Below are 15904 nucleotides of genomic sequence, written 5' to 3' on the forward strand. Positions count from 1 at the left end.
TTGCGATTTTACTAGTCATTAATCATTGTTACGAATAAAACATTTATTTTTAGGTTATTCAAAGGAATATAAGGCTTGAAACATGCATGCATTTTTATTGTAATAAATACTTTTATAAATATCAAGTTTCTTAAATATCACATGTTAAATTCGAACTTACAACTATATACGTAATTTTTAATCAAGTATCAATCTATCTTTGCATATATATCTTTTTTTTACGAGCGGAACGCATAGAAATTGACAAAAATTTACTTATTTTCATAAATTTCTAAATAATTTGTACAATTATTTATTATACAATTACACCCACAAAAACGGATGAAATTGAGAACTACTTATTCTATAAATTGAAATTTAATTAAAATTAAATGGTTTGTTTACAAGAGATACAATACTTTATTGTGAGAAATATGAGGAATCGTTTTATTTTATTCTTCATAAAATGGTTCACTGATGTCTGCTTGATATGCGTATTCTACTCCCTGTTGAAATCATTCATTAATTTTTAGCACTGCTTTTTTACATTCTAGACAAATTTTTACTTACTTCTTGAAAATGTTTGTACATTTCCTGTGCGACATGAACTGATGAAAAAGTAGCACGTAAAGTGCGTTTTTTCGGCGATGTCAAGGCATAATCAATTGCTGTCCAAACGCATTCTTTTCCATTTACCTTCGTAAAATAATAATGTAACGTTTATTAACTTGGAATCAGTTAAATAATTATATAATATAATATAATTTACCTCCATTTTTGTGTTCATACTAATAATCGTGTTGCTTACAACTTCATCTGTTTTATCTGCTTTTAATATTATTTTTTCACCAAAAATATTAGAATCATAATAAATAATTAAATTTCCTAGAGCTACAAGGTTCCATTGACTTTCTTTACTTGATCTAGTAAACAAAGTAGCCCTTTTTTCGAAAGTAATGGAAGCTTGATCATCATCATCATCATCTTCCTCTTCATCTTCATCATCATCATCGTCGTCGTCATCGTCGTCATCATCATCATCATCATCATCTTCCTCTTCTTCTTCATCCTCTACTTCATCTACTTCAACTTCACCTACTTCGCCTTCTTCTTCATTTACCTCATTTTCCCCATCTTGTGGTTCTTCTATTACTGGACCATCTACATTTTTTTCTCCTGCATTTATATAATAAAAGTTATAAACTCATTTAAAAAACTGTTTTAATTAAGAAGTAACGTGATTTAATTGACAATACAAACGCTATGTGCAAGCAGAAAGACAAAATAAAAGCCGTTATTTTATAAAAATTCATATAAATATCAAGTGCACACATTTAAAGTTGAGGTCAATGTTATTTTAATTGATGAAAAAAATTTAAATTGAGTTTTATATATTAATAACATTTTATTTAATGTTATGCAACTAAGAATGTATTTGTACAAATTAGTTTCTAATATAGATATCTATAATTATTTAGAAATTATTAACAAAAAAAATCCACAGATATTGATAAAATTTATAATAGTACATTAGTTTAATAACATAATTTTATGCGCCATAAATATAAAATGTCTTTGATTTTATTTTCTTGATTAAAAATGTGAAAAATGAATGAAATTAAATATGATTTAATAAAATAATTTTACACATATTTATATGATGATTAGTACCATTTTTTATCACAATTAATTTTACAATCAAATATATTAATCAAAAAATGTTTTTGAAACATAATTTCTTATAGATAACAAATCATTTTTTAAACAGATTTCTGCATGACTGTTTCTTCGTTACATATTTAATACTAAATTATAATATTTTTAAATAATAGTATATTTAATAATATAAAGCTATATTAATATGTTTGATAATAAAGAAATGTATGTTTTGTATGCGTATAATATATACGAATATACATGCAGCCACAAACAAGGATTATGAGAAGCATTATAAACAAGAGGTTTCAGCTTATTCCTTACGGCTTTCACTTAGCGATTGCTGGATTCTATCAACTGTATCCTTGAAATATTTTGCCAGTTCTGGAGTTTTAAATTTAACTGCTAGTTGCTCTATACATGGTTGTTCTTCAGCATAATTCATGCCTGCCCAGACCCAAGCACGATCCGTCGAAGTCATTTTACTAAAGGTAATGTCTGGAGTAAGTAAGATATTGCATACTACTTTATGAACTTGATATCGACGTAACAGTAATCTGTATCGGCCATATTTTGCATGATGTAAAATTTTCATTTCTCCAACTCCTCTTTCTTTCCACTCAGACCCATCCTTATTGTATCTGTATAATTTTGCTTTTTCGCAAAATACTATAACAAACATATGATCATTTAAAGATAGATATATTGTTTTTTCTTAAAGAATTATTTTAAATTATACCTTTCTCTTCTTCTTCTTCTCCTGTATGTACTTCAATAATGTCGGGTAGAGGTACAATAGGCTCAAAATGAGGATCATGTTCTTGATCATTTTCGATTTGATCATCTGTCTCCTCCTCTTCGTTTTCATCTTTCTTTTCTATTGTAACTTCTTTCTTTTTTTGTACAGATTTTGATTTTGATCCAAATACAACTGACCCAGCACCAGCAAAAGAAAAATTTGGATCTGCGAAATAAATATGTGTATAATAGTACTTTCTTAAATTGCTATTATGTAGATAATAATGTGAAAAATGTACCTGTTTTAAATGTAGATTGGGAACTTTGGGCTGCTAAAGTTGAAAATGATACATCTGTTGATGGAAAGAAAACCTCACCTTCCTTTTTTGTTTCACTTGTTGTTGGTGTTATTGTTTCAAAAGCATTGGTTGTCACAGGATTTGAAATTGTAAAAGATGATGTATTTGTACGTGAACCAGAGAATAAATCAGATGAAAATGATGCAGATGTATTAGGAAATACTGAATTAATAGATTTAGCAGATGCATCAAATGATGTTGAACCTGTGGCTGTGCTTTCAGAACTTTTTAATCCAGAAGTCCCGAAAATAGGAGTAGCATCAAATGCCATTGTAGTATTTGTAGTTATTTTTGGTTGAGTGTTGAAATTAGTTGAAAATACTGATTCAGAATTAGTTGTACTGACATTGATGGAACTGGGCTTGAGTAACTCAGAGGAATCTTTTTTCAACATTCCACCAAAAATATTTTTTCCTGTATTATCTAATTTTGCCATTTCAAATATAGATGTAGAAGTTGTAGATGGTGTCATAAATGAAAAAGATGTAGTTGATTCTATTTGCCCTTGAGAATTAGTGGGACTGCAAATTTTGAAATTCTCAGGTGTTAACGTATTTTGTTTATCAGATTTTTGTATTTCATTTGTACTGGACGCAGTTTGAGGCATTACAAAAGAAAAACCAGTCTTTTTATCACTTGAAGTAGTATCAATATTTCCAAATGGTATACTTGATGTGGTTGTTGTAGATAGAGAATTTGTTGTAAATTGTGGTGTGGTTGTACCATATAGTCCAGATTTGAAAACAGAAGAAACAATTGTACTACTAGTTGAAATAGGTGTTTGAATAATTGTAATTTCGTTAGATGTGTTGCTTGAATTATTAGATTTTGAAAGTAACTGTGTCCTAGATGTAATAGTCTGAGGTTTTTGACCCTCTGTAGATGTTTTTAATATTGATATTGCTTTTTCAGGATTTTCATCTGGAAGTAATAATGTATCTGAATCTTCTTTACAACCTCTACATCCAGGACAATCTGGTTTTTGTTTGTACGCGTAGAAATTTTCTGGAAGCTGAAACTTTAGTGCAGCTTGTTTTTCTTCGGGTGTTACTTTCATCTCATACAGAATTTCAATGTCTTGTGCAGAAGAAACTTCGGTAATTGCTTCTACTTTTGTTTCAATAGATTTTTCAATGGGTAGAAGCTTCATCTTTGCCTTGTCAATTGCATCTTTAAAATCATTTGCGATGTCGGATGTTTTAAAACGACATGCAAAAAGAGTGGGTTCGATTTCTCCTTCACTATAATCAGCAGCATTCCACATCCATGCTTTCTCATCCTTTGGCTGCAATTCCAAATTTGGAAGCACAAAATGATTTAGGCACAACTTCAATATTTGTTCACGTCTCATAACTAGCCTCAATCTGCCTGTTTCCTTATGCCGTAATAATTTTATGTTACCTATACCACGTTCTTTCCATACATTTTGCGATTTATAGTATCTAAATAACTTCGCTCTGTGACTATAAAGAACTTCTTCTTCCTCTTCTCCTGTTTTAACTTCAATTTTATCTGGCAATGGAATTATCGGTGAAAAATGAATGTCATCACTTTCCACTACCTCATCTTCACTATTTTCTTCACCACCAGACTTTGTTGGAGACGATTTGGATACAAAATTAAATCCAAACGGTTTTCCTGGTGTTCCAAAAACGAATGAATCCTTGCTCGCTGGAGTGTTTGATTTTTGTTGCATTCCAAAAACAAATTTTGCATTTGACGTATCCGTTTTCCCATCAGATTTTGAAGATGTAGATTTATCTATGGAAACATCGCTAGTGCTAGATAAACGAAATGAAAATCCACTTGTACTTTTTTTAGTAGCGTCTTGTGGAATACCAAAGGTAAATGTAGGCGTAACTCCAGAAGAGCTTGTACTTATTTGAAAACCATCAGTTTTTGGTTTGGGTGGAAGAGATGGATCTTTTGGTGTATCGCAAGCGACGCAATAGTTAGTTTCTGCTGCGTTGACTATGTCACAAGTTTTACATTTCCATGAACCAGCAGGCGGTTTAAACATTTGTGAAAGAGGTATTTGATTTGATGTAACAGTACTCGAAGTAGTTGATTTATTAGACATAGGACTTGGCGCCTCGCAAGCCAAACATTTTGCATCAGATGCGGCGTTTCTTGTATAGCAAGCATTGCATTCCCACGAACCAGGTGGTGGTTTAAACATTTCAGACAAAGAATTCTGTATTTTATTTGGTTGCGTATTTTGAAGAGTTTCTGATTTTTTTAAATTTTCAGCAGTTATACAGTCTTTTATCATTTTTTGCTGATTACCAGTAATTATATTACAAAATTGAGATGCTTGATTAGACGTTTTAAATCTTGCTGCAAATATTCCGATTTTATTATCCGAACCATATTGTATATTCCAATTAACAACTGTATTACTATTACTTTTGATTGTAAATGAAAATTTAGCAACAACATTGTAATTATAACAAACTTTCATATTGGTTTCGTCTATCATTAATAAGCGAATTTTATTTGTTTTGGAATTCCATAAAATCTTTATCTGTCCAGTACCTCTGTTTTCCCATTGTTTAATGTCGTTGTTGTAGTACTGAAGATTAACTTTCTCATTGAATAATACTTCTTCACATTCAATTTGCATAACAGATTTGTCTGAATCTTGAATGCCCACAATAAATGCTGGAATAGTTGAATTTCCAAAAGCAGGGGCATGAGGTCTTCTAAGTGAAAATTGAGAAGTACTAACAGAACTACTTTCGTTTGTAACAGCAGTACTAATTGGTTGTGAAGACGAAATTGGTGTGTTATGAATACTAACAGTTGGTACTGTTGTAGTTCCTGATTGTAAAGATGTAGTTGGTTTTGTAAATGGAAAAGTAAACGGTGGTGTGGCTATTGTGCCAGTGGTCGTGCTTTTTTGGGATGTAGTTGTAAAACTTTCAACACTTGTTACAGTCTTGTTAAACGTAAAACCAGCAAATGGACTAACTTCTGATTTAGTAGGAACTTTCGCAGGTTCAGTAATCGCTGGTTTTTGAATAACTGGTGTTGATGTAAATGAAAATCCACCAATAACTGTTGTAGGTGCATTAGATTTTAATTTGTCTGATGTAATGCTTTCTGTAGTCGAAGTTACATCTGTAGATTGTTTTTGAACAGTTTGCCCAGAAATAAATGGTGTTTGCTCTACAGCTTTCAAGTCTGGTTTTTTCTCTGATTTTTTAGAACCACTTAATGTAGTACTGATTTTAATTGATGATTTATCAGTATTTTCAGTTACTTTTTCAGAAATAAGACTTGCTTTAGCTTTATCAAAATGTTCTTTAAAGGAAATACCTTGTTCAACGGTTTTAAATTTAATACAAAACTTTTCTATTTTCAACTCTCCATCAGCAAAATCATGTGCAACCCAAAACCATGTTTTTTCATTATTTGATTTAGCAATTAACTCCATTTCTGGCACAATATAATGATTTGCACATACTTTTAATACTTGTTCCCTGCGCATAAGTAAACGAATTTTTCCTTCTTCATTTTTAAGTAATTTAACATTACCTGTACCACGTTCTTTCCATTCATTATTCACGAAACGATAAAGTCTAGCTCTTGTGCAAAATAGTGTCTCTTGACCCTCTTCTCCGGTCGTGACTTTAACTTCTGCAGGTAATGGTATCACAGGAACAAAGTCTGGTATTGGGTCATGTTCATGATCTGAACTATTTGCAGATCCAGTTGAACAAATAGTAGTTTCTTGCTTTGATGTCTCTGATACAGAAAGATTTGCTGGAGTAGTTGTAAGAGTATTCGACAAAGGTGGTAAGTTTACTGTTGTTGGTATAGTAGCTTGGGAAGGCATAGAAATTTGATAACAATGTGGAACAGTTTGTTCTGCGATAATTGGAGTAGAAGAACTACCTTGTCTGAAATGTGGAGGAATTGTTACACTAAGTGTTGGCTGGGTAATTGGTGCTGTAGTTGGAAGTGTATCAGAAGTGGTAATGGCAACATTAACTGGTGGAATTTTATTTACAGGAGCATCCTTTATAGTTGACTCTGGCTTTGATGTTTCTACTTTTTGCATTGGAATTTGCAATGATTGATTTGTCGGCGGTATAAATAAACTTTGTTGAAGAATATTTTCAGGCATTTTTGATCTTGTACTAGGATACAATACCGGCATTGAATAAACATTTGGTGGATATAAAGAAGGAATAGCTTGCGTGTTTGGATCGTTGAATGACATTCCTGTCGGATAATATCCTTGAAAAGTAGCTGAAGGATATACCAACTGAGAGTATGGATGTCTGTGAGAAGATTGGAATATATTCCCGGATATCGAAGACGCGGTACCTGATTGATTTGCATTGTAATTCAAATCATTGTAATCATCCTCGTTTAAAATACATAAATCTTCTTCCAGATTGGAATTAACTATTGGATTGACTATTTGAGTACGTTGTTTCTGAATTTCTTTTCGTAATTCTGTTACTTCTTTCGCTAATTTTTCGATTTTTTCCATTACTGTTTTATTCAATTCCAATATAGTTTTATTTTGCTCTGCTATTGATTGTATCTTACTATCCTTTGCATGTATCATTTGATTTAGTGAACGAATTTGAGCATCAAGGCGTTCAGGACTTGGACGTGCTTCAGAACGATTTCGAGATAAATCTAATATATCCTGATATGCCTTATAAGGAGTGCTAGATTGTTTTGGTGTGCGATGTACGTTTTTCTGTGGTGTACTCAAAATGTTAACTGAAGGATTTAATCCCGTTAATGTTGATATTTTTGTAACTGCTTGATCAGGAGCACTATGAGCAGAGGAATAACTTTCATCTGACATCCCATCGCATTCATTTCGACTTAAATCACCTTGTGACAGATCTGGATCGATTCTTTTTAATTTGTTTTCAATATTGGTAATGTATGTGGAAAGTAGCGAGTTCAAAGGATGTTTTGGATCTGTACTTGGACTGCGTAAGCGATCTAATGTTAGATAAAAACATTCTCTTGCTTTTGAAAGCATAATTATATGTTGCGATCTCATTTCAGATGTTAAACTTTCTCTGGGTATAGAACTGACGATCTCATCTGCAAGCTTTTCATACATTTGGCCTTGTTGAACTGAAGCTTCTGGACATTTTAGTGCCTGTAGTGCATCTATGGCTTTCTCATATTGTTTGTTGCGTACAAATTGTTGAGCCAGAAGCAATTTACCTTCTTCTAAAGCTTTAATTAATTCTGCATTGTTCATATCTTTTCCTTGATAGTTGAAAAATTTAGAATTAGTTATACGAATAGTTTGATTATTCTGTAATCTTTCAAGAAGCGGTATTGCAGCTGACCAATACATTTCAGATCGTGCTTCTAAATATGGTATGTCACTACTTTCTTGATCTATTTCTTTCAATATCTCTGCTCTATGATGAAATATTCGCGCTAAGTGAACTAAAAGAACAGGATGTAATCCGTGATTTCCGAGACAACGAATTACCTCTAAGCCTCTTTGTAATTCTAATCTCAATTCTCCAATATCATCGTCGAGTGGTTTTTGTTTATCCATAGAATATACTTTATAAGCGTAAGACCACCACTGTTCTTGAGCACAAGTACAGAGAGTATTGGTAAGATCTGCTGGCAATGTAGGTAGTTTTTCAGGATTCAAAAGCCCGCTCAATTGTTGTTCTTCAATTACTGAAGAAGTGCAGATAGCAGCATTCAAAAATGCATCGATATCGAGACGACTTAAACTTTCAGGAGCTGCTTGATGTAAATTATAAACAGAAAATTGTAATTCACAAAAAACATGAGATGTTTGATTTGGATGCGGCCCATTATCTTTATTTTTTGAGCTATGAGGTCTTGCTCTTAAACCAAGCCAAACTTGATGATGTAATGAATCTGGCCATACTTCTTCCGATATTTCATCAAATCGTTTAAGTTCATTAAATGAGCATAAACGTAATGGTGGATTTGAAATTGAAGAATTCGCGAAATATGATGTTGTTTTACGGTCCTGATATAATCGACCAACAAAGATTCTTTGGTATACTCGTTCTCGCCATGAACTTGTACAAAATTTATCAATTTTATCTAATAATTTCTTAGTATTATCACGGGCATAATCTCGAAGTACATGACCAGCTTGGCTATATCTGTATGCTCCTTCTCTATACCAAACATGTACTTGATTCTTAAATCTATCTTTCAAATGCATAGTCCATACTGCAGTAGGATCTATAGGTGCTACATGTAATGCAGTTAACAAAAGAGATCCACACAATCTACCTGCTTCAGACCAACTATCTTCAACAACTTTAGTTTTCCGTAAAATTAAATATGCTAAATGAAAATGTAATTGACCCCACATATGTAGTAACATGTGTTCAATAAAAGCAGGATGATTAGAAAAGTTTTTTGATTTAAATTCAAATAAACCTTGATCAAAACTGCAATATAAATATTTTAATTTAATAATTATATATATATATATTTCTAATAAACTATATATTTCATAAATGTACTTACTTAAATACTGCTTGTGTGATATCCGTTATACTTTTTCTAATAACATTACCCTGTTCTTTAAGGCAAAGTGCCGTGTATCTTTCTAACACGGAAATATAAAATATCCAAAATGTCCAATCTGACTGTTTATTCTCTTTACATTTCACAAGTAATTCACTTATTGATTGATACCAAACAATATTATTTCTGTGACAATGTGTTGCCTCAATTTCAGCTGCTTTATTATATGCATCTTCAAGTCTCTGATTTCCTACATAATGTTTGAGCAACTTCACTTGTAGATGCACATCTGTTTGTCTTACCGATAATTCAGCTAAAAAAAAGTTATATTATTATAAATAAATAAAATTAAATTATATCAAGTAATTACATAAGAAAAATTTTGATACTTACATAAAATAAGTTTTTCTAGATCGTCATCATTACCATTTGGTTTTTCTAAAGTTAATAATTTTTCCTTTAGCTCAAAAACTATTTGATGATGTGGAAATTTCTTATCAGCTCTCTCTACCCAGTATTGAATTTCATTCATGTCTATACTAACATCCATGTCAGGCAATAGCTCACATACTAAAAACCATTATTAACATGATGGTTTGAAATGTAAAATAACAAATTTTAAAAATTTAATTATACCCTTTAAAAGAAGATCATCTTGTTTTGGTTCTAATTCAAGAGATATTCTATATTGCATAAAGGCTGCTTCTTTTTGTCCCAAAGCTTCAAGAGCTTGACCTAATAATTTATGAGCCCCTGCAGATTTATCTCTTATTTCCAAATAATTTGAAACATATTTTTTTGCAGATTCATGGTCTCCAACTTGGTAATATAATTTTGCAATATTGTAACATCGAAGCTTTTTCTTTAAAAAAGAAACAAAAATATTAGATATCATAAACATCAAAAAAGAAAGAAAGCAATAATACAAACATATATATTAGAGTAAATAAACATTTGCACAACTCTGAATCATTTAAAAAATATTTGAACAAGTATAAAAATAATATTTTTTAATGAAATGCAAGATCAAAATTATTTTCTAAAAAGACGTTAACTGCTCTAGTTAGAAAAAGCCGCCAAACTACATATAAGTTAGCACATGTGCATGTATGTATCTTTTTCATAATCAAGTCAAGGCCTTTGGCGCTATGCAATACATTTGACATTACACATAAACATAACGAATTAATGCGCATATAAAATAAAAACGAAACGATGGTTTTAAGAAATAACTGAACACATCATTGTAAGGATATTTTACTAGTGTTTAAAAAAAAAACGGTTCTTTCTTTCAAAAAATAACCTTACCTCCTCTGAGCTTTTGAGTTTGATAAAAATGTCTTTCACGTGTCGGTCAACATCCTTTTTCGTTCGAAACATCTTCAGAATATAGTACAAAACTTTCTTTAGTAGCCGCTAAAAAAAATTAATCAATAATATTCGATTAAAATGAAATTAGAAATACCGTTATACAGTACGTAGTCAACGATAAGACTTTCTCTCATAGCGTAATAGCATAAAACGTTTTCAACGGTTCGTCCAAACCAGAAATACTAAAACAAGTGCTGCCCTCTATATACCTATGGAATTATTTAAAATATATACAATCTTTTGCAAGAGATATCCACGGCGCGGTAGTTATTCAAATTATTACCAAAAGTCAAATTTCGTAGTTTGAATTTAATGTGCATAATTGACGGAAAAAAAAATTACGAAACATATTAAAAGTCATTGATGCATCAGCCATTGTAATCAGTGTGAAGTTATAAGCAAAATTTAAAATGAGAAACAGGCAGCCACTACAAAGGCAACCGTAAATACGATAATCAATGTTTATTTTGACAGTGTAACGGTGTTATGTATATTTTACTTTTTTTACAAGAATAATAACTAATATTGTATAAAATGAATATGAATAAAATATTATACAATTGTTGGATATTTATTTTCAAATTAATACAAATATTAAATTTATTGTTAAAATCATGTATGAAATATTTTGTTAAAATGAAACATAAAAATGATATAAATATATTATATCATAGCGAGAATTTTTTAGTAGTTTCCAAGCCATATGATATGTGTATTAATAGCAATAATCGTGAGAAAAGGGTATGAAAAGAATATTTTTAAGTTATGGACACTATACTTATTAGTTTGATAAATATTAAAATTTTTAGGATACACTGCAATTTGAATTAAAAAAAATCTTACCAAAATTAGTCAATCCAAATTTATTTCATGAATTTCATTTTGTACATAGATTGGATTATGCAACAAGTGGTGTGATATGTATTGCATTAAATAAAAAGGCAGCTCGAGCTGCTTCTAATGCATTTGAAGCAAGAACAGCCAAAAAATTTTATTTGGCACTACTTCATGGCCATATTAATGAACCTTATCTTATTATAGATAAAGCTATTGGTTGGTAATTAAAACAAAACGTTAATACTGTTAATCTGAAAAATTATGTATTAATATTAACATTATTTTATTAGGAATTGATGTCAGAGAGAAAGAGGGAAATCATAAAATGTGTATCAGTGACAGCTTATTTTGTGAAAAACCAAAAAATTCATATACAATTCTTATAGTATTAGAGAAAGGTTTCAGAAATGGAAAACCAGCTACTAAAGTACTATTATGCCCTGCTACAGGAAGAAGACACCAATTAAGAGTACATTGTTCATATATTGGTCATACTGTGATTGGAGATTATACATATAGCGAAAGAAAAGATATAGAACCTTATAGAACATTTTTACATTCCTTCAGGTATTACATATATATGTATATATAATTAAAAAGAAAAAATTATTATATATATAAAAAGATTATTTGTGTATTTATTATTTATATTTTTTAAGGCTTATATTGAACAATGATATTGAAAATTTAGATGTAAGAAGTACAGATCCATTTGTAGCTTCTGATCCAAAGAATCAATGGTCACCAACAAATGTTGCTAGGATATTAGATGAAGATATATTTTATGATATTTATAATCTCTTGCAATTAAATAAACACTGAACTTTTATTTTGCTTTGTTTAACTTATTGCTTGAACTCCACATCCTTGTATTTTAAATGGAATAGTTATTTCTGGTAAATTTGATGACAATCTCACGCAAGCGTATCTCATAGAATCTATTCTATAAAATTCTATAGAACTAGTTATCATACTTAACCAAGTTGCCCCCAAAGTTGGTCGTACGGTTGAGTTATCATTAAGTATACTACTATGTATAACTGCTGCTACCTATTTATAAATTTTCTATGAAATTTTTATACTAAAATATTCATTCATAAATATTCATATTATATATAGTATATATAGTGTTTATTCTTTTTACCTGATTAATACAAACTACACAAATATTATTTCTACATAATTTATGTAATTGTTGTCCAATTGTTCTCAAACTCTTCGCCCTATTATTAGATTCATCATTCCAGTCTTCTACTCTATATGGAGCAGCAATTGAATCTATAATTATTAATCCTATTTTTTTTGCAGACATTAATATTGGAATTCTATGAAGCAAACATATTTCCAATTTCTCCTACAAAAATAAAAGATTAAATATTGCATTAAAAAGTTATTGCATTAATTAAAAAAATATATATTTTAATTACAATAGTTGATATGTGTTCTACAAATACTGAATCACCGTTTATTCCATATTTTTTAGTAATTTCTAGTTTCTGTATCAATTCCTGTAATCTTCGTGATGGAAATACAGATTCAGTACAAATATATATTGCACCTATATTAATCATTAGATACTTAAAAAAAATATATATGTGACAAACAAGAAAATGTTAATGTTTATTTATAACTTTATGGAGAATATAATTTATAAAATACCAGCAGCAAAACCACCTTCTTTCATAGGTAATTGTACTGTCAGGCATAACTGTAAAGCTAATTGTGTTTTTCCTGTACTTGCAGCTCCATAAATTTGTGTAATACCGCGAGTAGTAATACCACCTTGGAGTAACTTATCAAACTTCGAACAACCTGTTGTGAGAAACTTCTCACATTCCTTTATTATTTTTGCGTTAACTAATTTTATGAAACAAAATAAATAATATAATTTATTAATATTATAATATGTAAAAAAATAAAATATTAATACCAAAATAGTTTTCCATTATTTTTTTATTGTCAATACACGAATTGTTCAATCATTCAATATAAAAATTATCCATTGTACAAGAAAACCCTAGTTAGGTATACTGCGAACCAAAGATAGATGGCAGTTATCTGAAACACTTGAGTGAAAAAAAAACTAAATTCATGAATATGTAACTTTATACACGATGTATCGATTATATATATAAAGAATCCAATATACATTATATTTTATAATATACATCAAATTTTATTGGACAGGAAATTTTTATTATTCTAAGTTTTGTAAATTAAAATTAAATTTTAGTTTCACATAACGTTTCTATATTTCAAACTTACTGAAATGTTTTCTGGTAATATTTTAACTATTATTTTTTTTTCATGACTTTTTCTCTCCTCTTCTTTATATGTTTTTTTATTTTTGTTTTTCTTTTTTCTGCCTGTTGTTCTTTTATTGCTTTTTTTCGTGCCTTTAATGAAATATATATATTATTATACTTCATATACTATCACATATAAATGTATTATAAATGATAATTGTATTACCTTTTTACTGTTTGGACTTTCATTCCGTGGTCGTGCCGAGTTAACAAACTTTGATTCATTTTCTGTATTTTCTTCCTCACTATTTTCGACTTTAGAATCATCAGTTTCTTCAGACGAATTATCTTTTTCTTCTGTGTTATCCATTTCCTTCAAGTTTTTACTGAGAATTTCAGGAGTATCAATGGGCTTAGACAAGTCTGATTTTAAGCCAATAAGAGTTTTATATATCAAATCCTCTTTTCCAGATTTAGCAAGTTTAATGTCACGTTCAATGTCAATTACCTAAACATTATATTGAAGTATATATTATAATTTAATACATGTATACATGAATAATTAACATGTATACATGTATATTTACATTCCACAATATTACCTGACTTAGGTTTTGAGGAATATAAGCTTGCTTAAACACTTGTTCTTCTATTTGTTGTTTAGGATCATCTTGGTCATTCTGTTGTGACATTTGTTTTGATTTTATATCTAAATATTTATCCAAATTTTCTTCTGTTATCGTTGGATCCGTTATAAAGTCAAATAATGCCTTAATAGACATCACACCTACTTTATTCTTCTTAAAAAATTCTACAAAAATATTAAAATATATAACTAAAATCTTTATAAACCTTGTTAGTAAAATCATTATGAAACTTACCAGTGACATTTGTACAATCTTTTCTAAGAAATTCAAGTGCCATAGGATGATCATGTTCAACTGCTTGTGATACATCTATTATTACAATAGATTCATCATGATATAACATATTATATTCACTTAAATCAGCATGAACAAGCTTGCATTTATTATACAATTTCCACATTATTTCAATACATTCTCTGTATAATTTTCTTGGTTTAGAAGCGGTCAGAACAACATCTTTTAATTTTGGTGATGGATAACCGTTAGTTCCTATAAAATCCATTAGTAGCACATGACTACGTAATAAAATTGGTTTTGGAGCAATTACATTTCCTTGCTGAAGACGAATTAAATTTCTAAATTCTTTCTCTGCCCATGTCCGTATCATTTTTCGTGGATTATTTCGACAATATCCGTTACGAAAACGGAATTCTCCTGTAACATATTTGTCTCTATCTTTAAATTGTAAAATTGATGTTTTATATATTTTTATTGCAAATTCTATTCCTGTTTTTGATGTTGCATGATAAACATTAGCTTCCTTTCCAGTTGAGATACATCCATTAATTTCTGCAATTATACCCTGATTTAAGAGTTTAAACAATATCATTCTTGTACGGGGATCTAAAACTTGTTCAACAGTTGCACGATCATGTTTGTCTTTTGTTCTAAATCTTTCTCTTTCAACACGTTTATCATTTTCAATCAGGAGATTTGTTGCATGCCCTGGTAAATTTGGACCTTCATATTTTTCAATATTAATTTTATTAGCATAACGACGAAATAATTTATCTGATGGTTGATAATTAGTAATCTTATTGGAAACATTTTGTGTATTAATATTTCGTGTTCGAATATTTTTGGTAATATTTTTTGAATCAGTTTTACTTTGATTCTCATCCCAAATAAAATCACTATTTTCTAAATTATCATCATAACTCTCATAATCCTCGTCTTTTTTATTGCTTGAAATATGTAGGTTTTGCACAGCTTTGGGCAATTGATAACGAAATAATTGTTGACACGTTTCTAACCTGTAATAAGATCAAAATCAATATTTTTCATATGTTATTACAAATAATATATGTAAATACTTCGTCTCAGTTTCATCAGCATCACTGAATTGATCTTCTTCATTATACCCATACATGATAAAATTTTATTTCTTTGTATCTACTTTATATATCTATACTAATATAGAAGAACTAGAATGTGAATATCACAGTTTTCAAAAATTTGGTACAAATTAAGTTACGATACTTGTGTTAGTAATTATCTTTTATAGCCTAGTTGCAACATACATACACACATACACACATATATATATATATATATATAT

General features: G+C 29.7%; 4 protein-coding genes across 8 annotated transcripts; 1 reads left to right on the forward strand and 3 right to left on the reverse strand.

Annotated features, from left to right (window-relative positions):
• Positions 1-375: 375 nt before the first annotated feature.
• On the reverse strand, positions 376-10801 carry LOC122528193 (RANBP2-like and GRIP domain-containing protein 1). The gene is made up of 10 exons (XM_043653062.1): positions 10554-10801; positions 9882-10107; positions 9639-9815; positions 9246-9558; positions 2673-9166; positions 2375-2599; positions 1960-2304; positions 749-1155; positions 550-675; positions 376-485 (listed from the first exon to the last, which is right to left on the reverse strand). The coding sequence occupies exons 1-10, from the start codon at positions 10623-10625 to the stop codon at positions 432-434; spliced, it is 8439 nt and encodes a 2812-aa protein (XP_043508997.1). The 5' UTR covers positions 10626-10801; the 3' UTR covers positions 376-431.
• A 61-nt stretch (positions 10802-10862) lies between these two features.
• On the forward strand, positions 10863-12282 carry LOC122528200 (RNA pseudouridylate synthase domain-containing protein 1-like). 3 transcript variants are annotated; one of them, XM_043653080.1, is made up of 4 exons: positions 10863-11058; positions 11509-11669; positions 11744-12020; positions 12113-12282. In XM_043653080.1, exons 1-4 carry the CDS (start codon positions 11027-11029, stop codon positions 12273-12275), a joined length of 633 nt encoding a protein of 210 aa, XP_043509015.1. In that variant the 5' UTR covers positions 10863-11026; the 3' UTR covers positions 12276-12282. The 3 variants fall into 3 exon arrangements, with proteins under 3 accessions (XP_043509015.1, XP_043509013.1, XP_043509014.1); XM_043653078.1 differs by lacking the exon at positions 10863-11058 and adding an exon at positions 11136-11357 and having other exon boundaries at positions 11426-11669; XM_043653079.1 differs by lacking the exon at positions 10863-11058 and adding an exon at positions 11199-11357.
• LOC122528201 (DNA repair protein XRCC3-like) lies at positions 12063-13505 on the reverse strand. 2 transcript variants are annotated; one of them, XM_043653082.1, is made up of 5 exons: positions 13384-13505; positions 13128-13310; positions 12881-13011; positions 12598-12807; positions 12063-12503 (listed from the first exon to the last, which is right to left on the reverse strand). In XM_043653082.1, the coding sequence occupies exons 1-5, from the start codon at positions 13397-13399 to the stop codon at positions 12294-12296; spliced, it is 750 nt and encodes a 249-aa protein (XP_043509017.1). In that variant the 5' UTR covers positions 13400-13505; the 3' UTR covers positions 12063-12293. The 2 variants fall into 2 exon arrangements, with proteins under 2 accessions (XP_043509017.1, XP_043509016.1); XM_043653081.1 differs by having other exon boundaries at positions 13113-13310.
• Positions 13389-15840, reverse strand: LOC122528196 (serine/threonine-protein kinase RIO1). Of its 2 annotated transcripts, XM_043653068.1 has the most exons (6): positions 15660-15839; positions 14581-15599; positions 14302-14510; positions 13926-14207; positions 13719-13849; positions 13389-13519 (listed from the first exon to the last, which is right to left on the reverse strand). In XM_043653068.1, exons 1-5 carry the CDS (start codon positions 15713-15715, stop codon positions 13748-13750), a joined length of 1668 nt encoding a protein of 555 aa, XP_043509003.1. In that variant the 5' UTR covers positions 15716-15839; the 3' UTR covers positions 13389-13519; positions 13719-13747. The 2 variants fall into 2 exon arrangements, with proteins under 2 accessions (XP_043509003.1, XP_043509004.1); XM_043653069.1 differs by lacking the exon at positions 13719-13849 and having other exon boundaries at positions 15660-15840.
• Between the last annotated feature and the right edge of the window lie 64 nt (positions 15841-15904).

This window comes from Frieseomelitta varia, unplaced genomic scaffold (genome assembly GCF_011392965.1).
Source record: "Frieseomelitta varia isolate USP_RPSP 00005682 unplaced genomic scaffold, Fvar_1.2 scaffold_247, whole genome shotgun sequence".
Lineage (NCBI taxonomy): Eukaryota > Metazoa > Arthropoda > Insecta > Hymenoptera > Apidae > Frieseomelitta > Frieseomelitta varia.